Source organism: Coccidioides immitis (genome assembly GCF_000149335.2).
Source record: "Coccidioides immitis RS genomic scaffold supercont3.4, whole genome shotgun sequence".
In the NCBI taxonomy this organism is placed as follows: domain Eukaryota; kingdom Fungi; phylum Ascomycota; class Eurotiomycetes; order Onygenales; family Onygenaceae; genus Coccidioides; species Coccidioides immitis.
This window is the reverse complement of record NW_004504311.1, coordinates 445504-461188: the sequence shown is the minus strand read 5'-3', so window position 1 is coordinate 461188 and position 15685 is coordinate 445504. Positions and strand designations below refer to the sequence as shown.

Below are 15685 nucleotides of genomic sequence, written 5' to 3'. Positions count from 1 at the left end.
GGGTCTCACGGGGCGGAGGTAGCCGGATATGCAACGGGCAAACAACGTCTAAAGCTTTTTATGGCGGAGCCTACTTTTACGAAATAAAAAAAAGAGAGAGAGAGAGAGGGAGAGATAGAGCAGGAAGAGAAGAACCACAGAACACGCCGCGCAGCGGGAGAATCAGATTTAAATACATAATGGCAAACGGACGAGCATCTGGCGGCGACGACAAAGCCACAGAAAAGTCTCTCGCCCTGCTGCTACACTGGCCAATCACCTGTCACATCGGACCGCACTAAGTGGGCCCCTGCCAAGCTTAACCAGCCACCGACGTAGGCGCTAGGCCGCAAAGGGTTAAACTACCCCAGTTTTGCAGCGTGGGCCGCCACATGCGACCGCCGGATAATCTTGCTCCAGGCATTGTGATTGGCCGCTGCCGCCCGCCGCCCCACCGAGGCCTCTTCCCCCGGCAAGCCGCCGTTCTGACCGCAGGCAGGCGGGAGGCGTCCGGGCGGCAGCGGAGAGGAGGAGAGCACACTGCCAGCGACCTGCAGTGGGCTTCAGCAACGACTTCAGGAAGGGTGAGTTTGTGTCTATGTTCGGAGAATATGTTATATTACCAATGTTGAAGGAATTACGGGGAAGTCCGCGGAGTGTGCCAGCAAAACCACGTCGCCCGGAGCGGTGATAACCCGAACCTCGCTCGGCGCAACTCTTGGCCCCACGCAGCGAAACCGCCCGGTCGGACGACAGGCGCCAAGCCCTCAATGCGCGGACCCACATTCGCGCTCTTGCCGATCCGGCCGATTGTGTCATATCACGTGAAAATGCGGCAGCTCAACCTTTTCGGTATCAACTTGGGAACGTTCGCTGCAGATCTTTAAAACGAGGCCTGTCCGGCAAATATTATCCGAACCACACACACCCATCATAAGTGGGGGAGAGGTGGAAAAAAAAAAAAAAAGGAGAACCGCAGGAGCTGGGATCCCTCAATTCATTTCCGGGAGTAAATATAACTACTATCCGAGCAAGATGGACACGCCGTCCTTTCCCACACAGCAACTCTACTACAACGGCGCAGTTCGAAAGGCGACCTCCGGTAAAACCTTCGAGACCGTAAACCCTTCAGATGCATCCGTCCTTGCGTCTGTTGAGGTCGCATCCCATGCCGATGTCGATAACGCCGTTAAATCCGCCGAGAGGGCGTTTTCCGACTGGTCGAAAACCCCAGTCTCGACCCGCGCCAAAATCCTTCTGAGGGCCGCGGAGATTTTGAGAGAGCGAAATGATGAGATCGCCCAGATCGAAACGCTCGATACGGGCAAGGCGTTCTCGGAAACGAGTACGGTTGACGTCGTCACGGGTGCCGATGTGCTGGAGTACTACGCTGGGTTGATCAGCGGCGGTGGGTTGAACGGAGAGACCACGCAGTTGAGGGAGGACGCCTGGGTGTATACGAAGAAGGCGCCATTGGGTGTTTGCGCCGGAATCGGAGCTTGGAATTATCCCATTCAGATGTAAGAGGCTTCGAGAAATGTGTGTTTCTGATCTTTGAGAGGCTGGATTCCTAACTTTGCACAGCGCTCTATGGAAATCAGCGCCTTGCTTGGCCGCTGGAAACACGATGGTCTATAAACCCAGTGAATTCACGCCTCTCCACGGACTTGTACTTTCGCAGATATACACTGAGGCCGGGCTCCCAGCAGGCGTGTTCAATGTCGTCCACGGTGCGGGTGATGTCGGCGCATACCTCACCGCACACCCCACTATCGCCAAGGTGTCGTTCACGGGACAGGTTTCGACGGGGAAGAAGGTCGCCGGCTCAGCGGCCGGAAACATGAAGTATGTTACTATGGAACTGGGCGGGAAGAGCCCACTCATTATTCTCCCCGATGCAGACTTGGAGAGCGCTGTAGATGGTGCAATGCTTGCCAACTTCTTTAGCACTGGACAAGTCTGCACGAACGGAACCAGGGTGTTCGTGCCTTCGAAAATGAAGGCGGACTTCGAGGCCCTGCTCCTCGGCAAGATGGGATACATCCGCGCTGGACCCCTGATGGACCCAAACACCAACTTCGGCCCGCTGTCATCTTCCGTACATCGCGAAAAGGTCATGAGTTATATTCGCCACGGCATTGATAACGACAAAGCAACTCTGCTCTACGGCGGCCCGCACCCGCCCGCAAACCTCGACTCGTCCTTTCGAGACGGATACTGGGTTTCCCCGACTGTGTTTACCAACTGCACTGACGACATGAAGATCGTCCAAGAGGAGATCTTCGGCCCCGTCATGTCCATCCTCACCTATGATACTATCGACGAAGCCGTGCGTCGAGCAAACAATACGCCCTTGGGCTTAGCAGCAGGCGTGTTTACCCGTGATATCAATCTCGCGCATAAGATAATTGACAGACTAGATGCCGGAATTACATGGATCAATTCTTGGGGGGAGTCTCCGGCGGAGATGCCCGTCGGAGGATGGAAGATGAGCGGTGTGGGTGTCGAGAATGGGCGAAGGGGAATCGAGGCGTGGGTGAGAAATAAGAGTACGTTGGTGGACATGAGCGGGACGGTGGCGACGGTGTTTACAAAGCTATAGTATAGCCTGACTGTACCAGGCCGCTCTCTGCTGGTTCGTTCACTTTTGACGGAAATGTCCTGGATTTGCTCCCTTCAGGTCTCTTGGGATAACATGTACTCCACAGTTAGTTACATGTTTGGCTGGTTTCCATAAAGCAATTCAACCAAAACCAGCCCAAAGAAAAGAAAAAAATTGAAGAATTGAAGTAGCTAACGAGACGCAAAAAAATTAAACAAAAATATCTCCCCCCTTGCATGAAATGGAATCTCTTGAAACTTTTAATATGGTATGATACAGGTATCTTTTGCTCTATTAGCAGGGGCAAAAAAGGAGGTTGGGAATCTTAAAAAATTGTTACAATACAAAGTGATCAGTAGCTAATGGCATGAAAAAGACAACTAAGCAGACCAGAATTAAGCATGTGTAGAAGATCCTCACACTCCCCCTTATCCACACCTTGTTGGTTCAAGGAATCAGCCGTTGTTGTTACGGGGCAAAAGCCGAGCGCACAACGAGCACCAGACTTGGCGCAGCGGTTAGTGCGAAAGGGGTGGAGAAGAGGAAAAAACAAAAGAAGGTTATGTTAAGAAAACAAAAGATCGCAACCTCGAATTAGAATGGAATTGTCGTCAATCGTAAGAGATCGTATGCGTCCAACCGAAATGCGTAACTATCTTGCTTGATGTCGCGCTCCTCTCAAATCGATGCAGAATTGGAAATCCGGACTTAACTAAGCGCGTGCTGAAAATCCCCTGGACGTAACGGAAATTTCGGAAGTCGCGAGGACGCATCGTGATTTTTTTCTCACTTTTTTCCTTTTGTCTTTTTCTCAATTTTCTGGGAAACGAATTTTGAATTTCGACGTCACATCATTATTTATTTTTGATCCATTGATTTGACAGCGTATGTCGCTCTAGTTAACCGTTGGTGACAATTCGGGATCCCATGCGGTCAAAAATAATGTCGCCGTTCAGCATGGTCTCGTCCAATCCTGCAACGGCAGAATCCAGGATACGGGAGGACATGCTGTCGGGGGTGAGCTCGTCAGGATCATCCAGCGGGCGTTGGAATCCGGTGTCGACCTTGAGACCAAGACCTGGCCGGGAAGGACTGCTGACATCGCCGTTGGATGTGACGGGCTTGTAGTAAGGCTTGGTGCGGTGGACAAGCGGCGGCCCCTGGGTGCGAGCGTCGGTGCCGGTCTGCTCAATGCTTTCGAAATACTGGCAAAGCTTGGGTCAGTAGAGGAAGAGAGCATCATGAGAAAATATGGTCAGGCGCTTTTTTTACCTTAACGGTTTTAACCCTGAGCTCCAGAGTTGCGTCTTCGTCGACGACGATCAAAGGATGCTGGTGAAGCTGCAACGCAGACAGGGTCCACATGTGGTTGACGGCTCCTTCGAGTCCCTTCTGCAATGCCTTTGCCTTGTGCGCTCCGGTCACGACAATGACGACCTCGTGCGCATCCATGATGGTCTTGATACCCACAGTCAATGCTTTGCGTGGGACCTTGGACACGTCGTTGTCGAAGAAGCGTGAATTAGATAGTATGGTATCGTATGCGAGGGTCTTGACGCGGGTGCGCGAGTTCAAGCTCGAACCGGGCTCGTTGAAAGCGATGTGGCCGTCTGGACCGACTCCGCCGAGAAACAGATCGATACCACCCACACGTGCGATCTTTTCTTCGTATTCAGCGCATTCCTTAGCCAGGTCCTGAGCATTTCCGTTAAGGATGTTGATATTGCCCGGCTGGATATCAACATGGGAGAAGAGGTGCTTGTACATGAAGGTGTGGTAGCTCTGCGGGTGGTCCCGAGGGATGCCAACATACTCATCCTGCGCGACACAGAACTCAGTTTCTAGTAGCCTGGAGCTGATGCTTATGGGAAGGGTTTATCTACCATGTTGAAGGTCACAACGTTCTTGAAGGAGATATCGCCGGCCTTGTAGCGCTCAACCAAGATCCCATAGATGATCTCTGGGCTGCTGCCGGTTGGAAGGCCCAACACGAATGGTTTCTCAGCAGTTGGGGCGAATGCTTTGATTCGACCTACAAAGAAATAACAGTCAAGAGGCTGAACTTCAAGATGTGAGGGGATACTGGAGCTGTGGCCACACATACTAACAATATAGTCGGCGATATACTCAGACACAGCCTGAGGGTCTTTCCTGATGATGACTCGCCTTCACGCGTGCAGAGACTAATATTAGCTGCAGAACAGCAAGTGTAGTTAATGGAACGACAAAGCCCAGGAGGATACTTACATTTTGATAGGTAGTTGAACGCGTCAATATTCAGTCTCTTGCCGCTGAGCCTCGGCGAGCTAACAGTTGTTCCGGAATCCCTTTAGAAGATAGAATAAAGAGCTTCTCAGATGGGACCGAAATGATGATCAAGTTTGAAGATGAAAGGATGCTGGAGTTGTGAAGGAAAGTGAGGGTAGGTAAGTGAAAGAAGATGACTCTGTGATGATGTGTTGCTGTGCAAGAGAGCAATTTCAACTTCCAAAGAATCAGCTAGAAAGTCTATAATTCTTACTTTGATTAATGTATATATGTATGTATGTACATTTTCTGGACAATATTTGACCATTCTGCAGCTTTTGTTTGGCCCATCCCCCTTTATCCTTTGACATGGAAAGCCTATCCTGAGCTTCAGTAACGTCATGTCTCAAGGATGCCGTAATTTAGTGCACGCCGAAATCCAGTCTCCAAAGCCATCCCTACCCAGATGGACGTCCTCTCTCCATCTCCGTTACCATCGAATCCGTGGTGCGGAGGACCAGTAAGTGTGCATTTCACGAATTACTCCGACGTAACTCCAACGTAAAGTATAGAATGGCCCCCGGGCCGAGTTGGCACCGTTTCCCAAGGGCAAAAACGGTCGATCTACTCGCGAAGTAACGATGGCAATATTGTGACAAACCAGGTCTCCTCGCTCGCGCCAATGGGGAAATTTTGCAAAGATTTGTGAGGGAGAGATTAGATCCATCGAGCGCTTTTTACGCACCCACATGCACCCTCCCTTTCCTCGCCCCCTTTTTGCCTAATCGGATGGGGTTGCGTTGAAATGATCATTTTTCTGCATCAGAGAACTAGGATCTAAAGCTTCCAACGGTGACGGATACCGGATCTACGGTCTCCACATTAGTATGGATACTGATGGGTTTCCTCTGTCCTTGATGCCTAGTTCATGATCATCGTCATTTTGATGTTAGAGGATGAGCTCCTCTTCTATTGGGGGCTGGAACGGTACACAAGGCTTACCATCTCGGTAACATCCGTGCAATAATTACATACCATTACGCTCTCAATGCGTATCGTATGGAGTACATGTATGTAATATGACCGTAATTTGCTGTGTAACTACTACGTATCGAGAATTCCATGCTTCAGGTGCAACCACAACGTCACAGTCTCAAGCTCGAAAGTCGACATCTATTAGCTTGCTGATATGTAACGTCGCATTGCCTTTGGCCTCTGAAATATGATCTCTTTACGCGTCGCTCCCAAAAGATCAGCAAGATCGCAACTTTCCTCCTTTAGTGATTAGATCAAGTTGCTGCCCTCAAGCTTGAACGAAATAGGGCGCCCGTCAATCGCCCTTCACTTTTGAAGAGTGACCCCAGAGTTTCAACTATGCAGGATGGCGGACTGATGTATGGAGTGTACGTTTATATAACTACGGAGTACTACGGCGTATATAACTTAATTCACCAGCGTTGTTGATGTATGTAATATTATGTATGTGACGTATTTACTACGCCTCCCGTTTTCGAGAGCGTCTATCCTCTTGTTTAGATATTTTCCTATGCGATAATTTGTCGCCGTAACTCCTTGGAGATGCCCCAGAAAAATGGACCGTTGACAGCGGTTCCCGGCCAATTACTTCCGAGAACGACATGGACCTGGGCTGGAGACACGATGATTGGTTGACCAGCCGCGCTGGGACCGATGACGGCAATCCGCGAACTGAAGGTGATGCCCGTGAGGTACGGCCTGAAGTTGCTTAGCCAGTTCTTATTGTGGACGTCATCATTCCTCAGCCAATGTTGAGAAAGAGCCGTCACTCGGCCCTCTATATTTCAACGGATCCAGCCGCTTCACGCAGGAATCCTGAGAGAGCTCGATTAGTAATGTGGGTAAATACAACTCCTTGAAAGTCTGCACATTCTACGTTGAATATTTAGTTTTGCTCCACACAAGCCGTTGAGCGGAGGCTTGTGATAACATCCTTTGACCTTCGCTGCGCCCCGAAAGGAAACGGGACGAGAGAGAATTTATCCTCGGAATTGCCACTCGGGAGGCTAACCACTCTCAGGGAAGACCCTTTTAAGTTTGTGCTGAGAGAGTTCATTCGGATCCCTGAGGTCGCTGTTAGGCCGCTAAATTTTTGCAGAGGAATCCAAAGGACGAACATAAACGGACGGAGAAGAGAATCCGTAAAGAGAAAGCGGCTGCATTGCCCACCAGTCATGCCCCACAGTGGCGGGCGTAGAGGTCATCGTCATGAAGAGCCGAGCCTGCAATCCCTGCGCTGACAGCGAGACTGACTACACTGAAGCAGGCCTCACATTTCAAGTGGAACTGAACATATTCTGAGGAAACAGTCAATATAAACAGGAGGTAACCTGAGGGTGAGGAGCTTGCCGGCCCTCAAATCCCTGGTGACGTGAGACTGGATCAGAGGATGCAGGCCATGGAGGGTGAAGATGCACTACTGCAAGGTTGCACTCTCCTGTGCGCCTGACCTTTTTGTCAGTTTTAAATCTCCCTATGGGAAACGAGTTCGAATATGTAAGGGGAAGTTGCGCCTTCAAAGGATCGGCTCAGTACCTGAGAGAATCCCCTCAACCAATGTCGAGAGCAAGACTCTCAACTGGCTCTTTTGTATCATGGCTAGCTTTAGTCGTTCGGGCTGGGAGGCAAGTTTTCATCATCATCATCATCTCAGCCCCCGGAGATATTGCATCCGTCGGGAGTGTATCTTGCCCGGTATAAACAAGAAAAACGAGCCGTGCAAGTTGACACCACGTAGCCCGATGACATTTATCGAGTTGCGATTCGATTCCAGCGGTTGAAGAAACAAATTGTTTCGAGAGTAACCGAAGTTCGAAGGGATAGAGACTGCAGTGTTGAGTAACTGGCATGGAGGGCCGTAAGAGAAAGTAAAAAGAGATTGGACGTTGAAAGAAGAGCTCTCTTGGAGTGGCAATCAAACCCTTGGTACTGCTCCTCCTTTGACGTGTGTCGCTTTCATAGCCGGCAGGACAGGTACTGTCGTTCGTTGGTCTATCTCGGCCCGGGGAGCCCCATATTAACGACCTATCTGTTCTCTGGAAAGAATCGTGTGCCCAAACAGGCAGGTCAAAGGCCAGAATAATCACGCAATTCAGATCTGAGATTGCGAGAAGCCAAGCGCCCTTAAGGATGCAGGGATCAAGGCCAAAATCGCGGATTCCTCAGCACCCACGATCATATTCCTGCCAGCCCAGAAACCCAGCGACCTTCCAAACCTCATCGGATGTGCGAGACGCTCGATGGCGCCCGGCAATAGCCAGAATGGGTAGAGATCGCAGCCTTCTTCTAACTCAGCAAGATGGTCGTCGACAGACCAGCGCAAAGACTTGGTTGCTTGCCTCGTGGCAGACGCGGAAATTAACCACGACCAAAGCGTAGCACGGGCCGCTTGCGACCAGATCCTGGGAGGGAACGTCTGCGATTGCCGTTGAGTTTTACCGGGAGGGGAGGCGGCAGGGCCTCTTTTTTTCTTTTTTTTTTTTTTTTTTTTTTCCTCCTTTTTTTCTTGGAGAGACCGGTGGAGGCGTGGCCGGGTGACAGCACACTTCTTCCCGCGAGACTCGCTGTCGTCCTCCCAGGCGACAACCAACCCTGCCGCCGTTTGACGGTCATCGTCATCGCGAGTCGTCAAAGCTGCGGCTGGCTGGCGACCTTATGTCAGCAACCCGCCCAATCAGCACACCGCAAGCCGGCCACCACTTTTCTCCGCGCTCGTCCAAACCGCAAAACCGTCGAACGTCCGAGAAAAGGGCTCGCGAAGCTGCATGGAGTGCAGCTTAACCGCCTCCTCTCTGGACAGTTAGCTGGCTCCCAGAGCTCGGCAGCTCCAGCCCAGATCCAAAGAGATTGGCCTGAAAGCTGGTACCGTCAGACTGGCTGTGTTTCATTGTTTTTGCCCCCCACGCCAGTCAACATTAGCTACTCCGTACACCTGAAGCTGCACACTGTGACTGTTATAGACCCGCAGCCAGTGCGCCATTTTGCCGCATCATTCTATTTCTCCCCCTCCATTACATCTCGATAGCTACTGCAAGGCCCGGGTTTCCCCTGGCCCCTTCTGGACCCGTCTGTTTTCCCCAGTTTACTGTACAGCTCCTTGCTCCACTGCTGTTGATCTTAAAGAGATCGTGTGGCCTTTGAGCCCCAGCGCTCCCGCCCCCCGATCCTCCACGTCAGACGTTAAAGTAAAATTCGTTTTTTTGCTTACCGGGGAGAACCAATTCGGCTGGAAAGAGAAGGGCACCACGGGTTCCCCCGTCGCCGCCATGGCAGCGGCTAGGGAGGAAGAGTCGCTCCCAGAATGGGACTGCAACGAGCTCGACAGGTATGTGTGCCGGTTTGTCCCCTCAGAAATCGAATGATCTGAAACTTAGCCTTTTGGCGCAATTTCACCTTCTATTTGCTATCCTTGACTGGGGCCATGCTTATTTGCCGTCGCAAATCTAATCCCTTGCTTCGAGGCCCTGTTTCTTTGTCGGGATGACGTGCACAATGGATCCAATTCCCAATGTCACCTCTCTCTCTCTCCCTTTTTTTAATCTCTATATTTCCCTCTCTTCATATTACTTCCCAGGAATACATTTTATGTTTTCTTTTTGTTTTTCTTTTTTCTTTTTGTCTTTCTTTTCTATTCTTTTCTTTTCTTTTCTTTTCATTTTTTTCGTGTTGATCTTCATGGCAGATAACCGGAAGAAGAACAAACTGGCTGACTGACATACCCGTACACCATGGGAGACATTGGCTACAGGCAGATGGGCCAGCTCTTTGTCATGGGCTTTGATGGAACTAGCGTCGATCCCCAGATCCGGTCACTTATCGAGGACTATCGGCTTGGTTCGATCATTCTGACTGCCAAGAATCTTAAATGTGCAGCCCGCCCCCCTCCTCTCTCTTGCTTGCTGTAACTCAATTTCCCCTATGCACTGTAGATATCCATGCCTATTGTCCTTCTCTGTCTGGTCTTCCATCTACCTCTCTATCCAGGCGACGCTCCTTCTCGGATTTTCCCCTTTTTGCTACCTAGCCCACAACACAAAAGCTATCAACAAACAACTAATGTCTCGATAGCGGCAGAAGAAACCACAAAGCTCGTGTTAGAGCTTCAGACTATTGCCCGGGATGCTGGTCACCCTGCTCCACTCATGATTGGCCTCGATCAGGAGAATGGAGGCGTCAACAGTCTTTTCGATGAGATCTATATCCGCCAATTTCCGAGCGCTATGGGAATCGCGGCTACTGGATCGAAGTCTCTAGCAAGGGAAGTTGCGAAAGCCACTGCTCAAGAGCTCAGTGCTGTCGGAGTCAATTGGATCCTTGGTCCGGTCCTGGATGTCTTGAACAACGCAAGAAGTCAGCCTTTGGGAGTCAGAAGTATTGGGGATGATGCTCAAGAGGTATCAGCCTACGGTGTTGAGTTCATGAAGGGCTATCAGGAAGCGGGCTTGGTTACTTGTGGGAAGCACTTTCCATCTTATGGAAACCTTGAAGTGCTAGGAAACCAAACGGACGTCCCTGTTATCACAGACACGCTTGAGCAGCTCAGCATGAGTGCCCTTGTCCCTTTTCGAAACGCAATTGCACAGGGGATTGATTCTATGATGGTTGGTGGTTGCGCGATGTCATCGGCTGGTGTGAACGTGATGCACGCTTGCTTGTCCGAGCAAGTTGTCGATGACTTGCTTCGGAAGGACCTCAACTTCAACGGCGTCGTGGTCTCTGAATGCCTGGAAATGGAAGCGCTCAGTTTCAACATTGGAGTAGGAGGAGGAACGGTAATGGCGATGAAAGCTGGCTGCGACTTGATACTCCTTTGCCGGTCATTCTCAGTTCAGCAAGAAGCAATCAATGGCTTGAGACTTGGGGTTGAGAACGGTATCATCAATAAAGAACGGATCAGGCAATCAGTGCAGAGAGTTCTTGACATGAAAGCCCGCTGTACATCGTGGGAGAAGGCATTAAACCCTGCCGGCATCAGTCTTCTCTCCCAAATGCAACCATCCCACACCAGTCTATCCACCAGGGCCTATAATAGCTCCATTACCATCGTCAGAGACAAAAACAACCTCCTTCCACTCACCAGCGTCCTGGAACCCGACGAAGAGCTTCTCCTTCTCACACCTTTAGTCAAACCTCTGCCCGCATCTGCTGTGTCCCTCTCAATCACTGAAAGTAGCAGAGAAACGGTTCTTTCCACAGATACAGTCTCCTGGGAGCGCAGTGCGTCTGTCATGAGCGGGGAGAGCGTTTTTCGCGAATTTGGGCGCTCGCTAGCTCGACATAGAAACGGTCGCGTTCTCCATACATCATATACCGCCAATGGAGTTCGCCCAGTCCACGAAAATCTTATTAATCGCGCAAGCGGTGTCATCGTTGTCACCGCTGACTCGAACCGAAACCTCTATCAGTATGGCTTCACAAAACATGTTGCCATGATATGCAATGCACAGTTTGCAGCAAATGGAGATAGGCGTTCCAAACCACTTGTGGTAGTGGCAGTGAGCTCACCTTATGACTTTGCCACAGATCAGTCCATTGGAACATATGTGTGCACATACGATTTTACAGAAACAGCTCTTCAGGCGTTGGTCAAGGTTTTATACGGAGATTTGACGGCTACCGGCGTTCTTCCCGGCACCTTGAGCCGCAGCCAGAAGCTTCACCAGTCAAGGCAGCATTGGCTTGTAGAAAATTGGAATGAGGATCGCGATGCGAACGCATTGGACGAACTGCTCACCGCTATCCGCGAAGACAGCACGCACAACCAACGATCGGCTCTTGCAGGTGTTACATCCAATACATTCTTGTTACGAAATTCTGATGTTGAAGAGGCGCATTTTGTTGTCAGGAATAGCAGCACTCAGGCGCTGTATGGGTTCTGCTCGACATACTTCTTCAAGTCCACTGGGACTGCTGTAATTGGCGCCCTGATCGTCGATCCGGGGAGGCGAAAGCTGTCGATTGGAAACTCTTTACACAATCGTGCAATTCGATCATTGATGCAGAGACAAGGCGTGAGGCGATTCCAGTTGGGCTCACGGCTCCCAGGGGTATATCTTGGTATTCCGACAGGAAACCCAGTAGAGAGAAAACGTCTCCGTCAGTGGTTCGCCAGTCTGGGTTGGAATACGTCTTTATCCAGACCTGTTTGCACAATGATCCTCCCAAATCTGGGGGAGTGGACGCCACCAGAAGGCCTTACTCGAACTTTGAAGAGTGCGGAAGTGAGTTACGATCTGGTTTATGGCCTGGACTATGCAGAAGCAATCCTCGATCACGTTAAGACGAATTCACGGCAGGGAGTTATGGAGATATACAAAATGGCGTTAAGTGGGTCTTCTGCGAATGGAATCATTCGCGCTAAACGGAATGGCGATGACGCTATCTTGGGGACTGTTGTTGTGTACACCAGTGAATCGACGCTGGCCGAATTCGTTCCCACAGTGAAGGAGGCGCGTCCTATGGGTGGAGGAATCTCCTCAGCGGTCATCTCCCCTTCTGCCGGGGAGTATTCGACCATCGTTCAAGGCCTGATTTTACTGGGAATCAAGCAATTACGTAGCCAGGGGGCCAGTGCGGTGGTTCTGGATTGTGTAAGTGGCTTATTCTTTTTGCCTTTTGCATATTAATATATATGTGTGTGAGGCTTTTTCAGCGTTCGCCGGAACTCTTTTTCCCTTTCCAAAAAAAAAAAGTTTTGCGCCAACAACCACCCCAAAATAGAGACCCGGGTAAAATTCGGGTCAGCGCGCCCTCTTGGACATGTTCTTTTTAGCTAACGGCAATTTGGCGGCAGGTGGATGGGGACGGCAATTTCGATGGTCTGTCGGCCATGGGGTTCTCTACGCTCCACAGCTTCGAGGAGGTGACCTGTGATGCGGCCACCTGGAACATGTTGACTTCGTCGTGATAATCGATCAACCGCTACAGAAATGCATTTTTATTTGCGATCCATTCGCTAGGGGGAGCATTTACACGCCTGGCGTACATAGGAAGCGGTGTAACGGTGGCTAAAGATTAATTTGATGGGGTTTCTTTTTGGTTGGGGGCCATCGCATCGCATCGTCTTGCTTCGACCCCATTTTGTAAGTATGTTTGTATGTACAGTACATACATGCTTTGGATATCCAGTTTGCCTCTAGAAGACCGTCTGGACATGACTACTTTTGTCAAAGATTCGGGAATTTTTTTTGACGATTTTCTTTCTTTGTTTATTATTATTATTATTATTAATTTTTTTTTATTATTTATTATTTACTATTTTATTTTTTTTTTTCCCCTTCGCCCTATCAGTTACACGGCAGGGTATGTTAAATGTCTCACGATTCTGCGGAGACTTCTACCCTGATTTCTGACTGAAAAGCGAGAGATAGAGAGGAGAGTTCTATAACCCCGAAGCCCGATGCGCTGGACTCCCGAGGGATGGTCGGACCAAGTGTATGCACTCGGTATGTGTGTATGTACTACGTTCGGCAGACCTGCGGTGGGACACTTTGTGGTGCTGCACAACTCTCCTTTTCGTGTTCCAGGCTGTGATCGCGGGTCCCTGATGATCAGACACATTGGCAAAGGAACTAAAAGACACGAAGAGACCATCTCATATGGAGGAGGGAGTAACTTCATGAAGAAGGTATTTCTGGTTAGATCCATCATTTGCCTCCCTCACGACCCCGCATCGGCGTGGGCCCCCAATCCACAAGGCGTTATATTTCCTGCTTTGAGCCGAAAGGATGCCTTATCAATAATGGAATTCAAGGTCCCTCGTCGACTAAGATATCCAACCGCGTCAGAAAGCTACCGGAGAAAGGCGAGAGCGTGTGTGTGTCCCAAGCTGATAGGGATGGATTGTTTGTGGGGAGAACTGGGGGTGAGCTGGGGGTTTGTTAGGCTGCTCGGCGAAAGGGTGGCTGAGAGAGATTGATTTTGAATACGGGAGAGCGCGGGGTACCATGACCCTTGGTCTTTGTTCTCTTTTCGATGTTTTGTGCTGAGCCACCGGGAAACGAAAGTTTTTTTTCCAACGAACCGCTGGGGAGAGAGGGGGGAAAAAGACGTTTGTGGGGAATTTCTTCGGGAGTTTAGGCAACCAGTGCTGTCAATCAGGCCGGTCTTGTTCGTATTTTTTTTTTTTTTCTCTTCATGATTTTCAATGTAGGATCTTAAGCAGACTCGATTCCCGCACGTGCGAGAATAGAGCAGCGAAGTTCATTAGCAGTTGGTCATACAGAGCCAGGACTCGGAGGATCGACCGTCCATCGTAGCTCACGAGAAAGAAGGTTGAATAATAGTTGACTAAAACTCCATCATCCGACGGGAGGGGACGGAGAGTGCGGTTGATGTCCGGCTGCAGTGTTTGCGATTCTGTATTATTCAGAAGCCAGGTCTGGATGTTGGGAGCACAGACGTCTTGTCCTTTTCACTCACTCACACACACACACACAGAGATTGTGCACATATTATCCGGCCGGAGGATCCCAACCGCCAGAATCCCGCGTGGACAGCTGAGTGTGGAGAAGCGCAGGTCAACTGCCGGGCCATCTATGGGGAAAGCTCTCACAGTATGCAGTACGGAGGAGGGATTCTTTTTTTTTTTTTTTTTTTTTTTTTTTTTTTTTTTGTTATTCATTTTTCTGATTTTTCTTATTTTCTTATTCCTTCGGAACAGCTCACCGCCAGAAAATAGCGAATCGAGTTCCGTACTCTGTGCTCCCCTGCTGACGATATGGGGGCGTCATCCATTTCTCCATCTTCACCCCCCGGGCCATTTCGCAGAGTTCAACGTCATGATCCACATCGCCAGCTCAACTAGCTCTTTATCGCCAACCAGTGGCCATTACAGAGTTGGTTAGTTAACTAACTTACCCACGAACACCCTGCTTCATGGCTTGTGGTATGACAGCATCGCCAATACATAATCCACTTCACCCAACAGCAGCAGACGAACCCCCAGATTAAGGGCCGGATGGATCATGTGTTTGAAGGTGGTGGGTGAACCAAAACAAAATAAAAAAGCAAAACACAAGAACCACATCACTGACTAACTTAGCTAACTTACGGAGTAACTAACTGACTAACTAACTGACTAGTTTAACTCTCGAATTTAGTTGGTTTGTTAGAGTTTCACCATTCAGATTCTGGAAGGTCTGAAAATCCTTCCAGAAAAAGAGCAGAAGCGCCCCTCTGCTTTGGGTTTTGCGTTTTAAACTCCTTCTAGAAGCAATTTAGCTTTAGTCCAAAATTCTCCCTTTCCCGGAACTGCCATGGGACGGGGCAAAGACAGGGACGCTCTCCCGTCTCCGAGGTGAAGGAGATAAATGGAAAGGGAGGGGGTTTTGGACCCGGTCTTGGAACACGCCGGATGGGGAGGGATTGCGGGTGAAATTGTCGGTCCCGCGTGACGGAAGAGGTACTGGTTGGCTGTTATTGAGGCAGCAGAGAAGATTTTGAGACTCCGTGACTGGTCCAGAGGGAACGGGACAAAACTAATAATATGGCCGCCGGTGTTCCAGAAGATTCATGGAAATTTGGGCTTCGTACCCGGGGAAACCCATCTGAAGGCATGGAATAAGAAGCGTGCTCGGTAATTAGATACGGCGAGGTGCACCTCAGATCTCTTTCTCTCTCTCTTTCTCTCCCTCCCTCCGTTCCCCCCTCTCTCTCTCTGTCTTTTTTCTTTTTTCGCTTTCGCTCTCCTTCGCTCTTCCTGCAGTTTCCCGCCAGGGGTTGGTTGGACGACAGATGGGACCAGGGTCGGCGCCAATTCCTCGACTCAAATGCATGTGATAACTACTTAGAACACTTTTTTTTTGGTCCGGGATAAAAATA

General features: G+C 50.0%; 7 protein-coding genes across 8 annotated transcripts; 4 read left to right on the top strand and 3 right to left on the bottom strand.

The window, feature by feature from the left end:
• Positions 1-371: 371 nt before the first annotated feature.
• CIMG_11310 (uncharacterized protein) lies at positions 372-866 on the top strand (the record flags this gene model as incomplete). Its single annotated transcript, XM_012358402.1, has 2 exons — positions 372-563; positions 645-866. 2 exons carry the CDS (start codon positions 372-374, stop codon positions 864-866), a joined length of 414 nt encoding a protein of 137 aa, XP_012213825.1.
• A 23-nt stretch (positions 867-889) lies between these two features.
• On the top strand, positions 890-2817 carry CIMG_04412 (betaine aldehyde dehydrogenase). The gene is made up of 2 exons (XM_001244970.2): positions 890-1499; positions 1564-2817. Exons 1-2 carry the CDS (start codon positions 1015-1017, stop codon positions 2579-2581), a joined length of 1503 nt encoding a protein of 500 aa, XP_001244971.1. The 5' UTR covers positions 890-1014; the 3' UTR covers positions 2582-2817.
• CIMG_04411 lies at positions 2661-5138 on the bottom strand (the record flags this gene model as incomplete). Of its 2 annotated transcripts, XM_004445987.1 has the most annotated exons (5): positions 2661-3786; positions 3854-4399; positions 4465-4613; positions 4686-4747; positions 4829-5138. In XM_004445987.1, coding segments are annotated over 5 exons (1065 nt in total). In that variant the 3' UTR covers positions 2661-3480. The 2 variants fall into 2 exon arrangements, with proteins under 2 accessions (XP_004446044.1, XP_004446045.1); XM_004445988.1 differs by lacking the exons at positions 4686-4747; positions 4829-5138 and having other exon boundaries at positions 4465-4685.
• Positions 5139-6305: 1167 nt separating this feature from the next.
• On the bottom strand, positions 6306-8369 carry CIMG_13358 (uncharacterized protein). Its single transcript, XM_004445986.1, has 3 exons — positions 6982-8369; positions 6734-6928; positions 6306-6679 (listed from the first exon to the last, which is right to left on the bottom strand). Exon 1 carries the CDS (start codon positions 7711-7713, stop codon positions 7414-7416), a length of 300 nt encoding a protein of 99 aa, XP_004446043.1. The 5' UTR covers positions 7714-8369; the 3' UTR covers positions 6306-6679; positions 6734-6928; positions 6982-7413.
• On the bottom strand, positions 7956-8843 carry CIMG_04409 (uncharacterized protein; the record flags this gene model as incomplete). Its single annotated transcript, XM_001244967.2, has 4 exons — positions 7956-8265; positions 8455-8507; positions 8547-8655; positions 8794-8843. The coding sequence occupies 4 exons, from the start codon at positions 8841-8843 to the stop codon at positions 7956-7958; spliced, it is 522 nt and encodes a 173-aa protein (XP_001244968.2).
• CIMG_11309 (beta-N-acetylglucosaminidase) lies at positions 8392-13118 on the top strand. Its single transcript, XM_004445985.1, has 4 exons — positions 8392-9188; positions 9612-9730; positions 9932-12453; positions 12657-13118. The coding sequence occupies exons 1-4, from the start codon at positions 9130-9132 to the stop codon at positions 12768-12770; spliced, it is 2814 nt and encodes a 937-aa protein (XP_004446042.1). The 5' UTR covers positions 8392-9129; the 3' UTR covers positions 12771-13118.
• Positions 13106-14166, top strand: CIMG_13357 (uncharacterized protein). Its single transcript, XM_001244964.2, has 3 exons — positions 13106-13165; positions 13234-13490; positions 13617-14166. The coding sequence occupies exons 2-3, from the start codon at positions 13263-13265 to the stop codon at positions 13779-13781; spliced, it is 393 nt and encodes a 130-aa protein (XP_001244965.2). The 5' UTR covers positions 13106-13165; positions 13234-13262; the 3' UTR covers positions 13782-14166.
• Positions 14167-15685: the final 1519 nt, after the last annotated feature.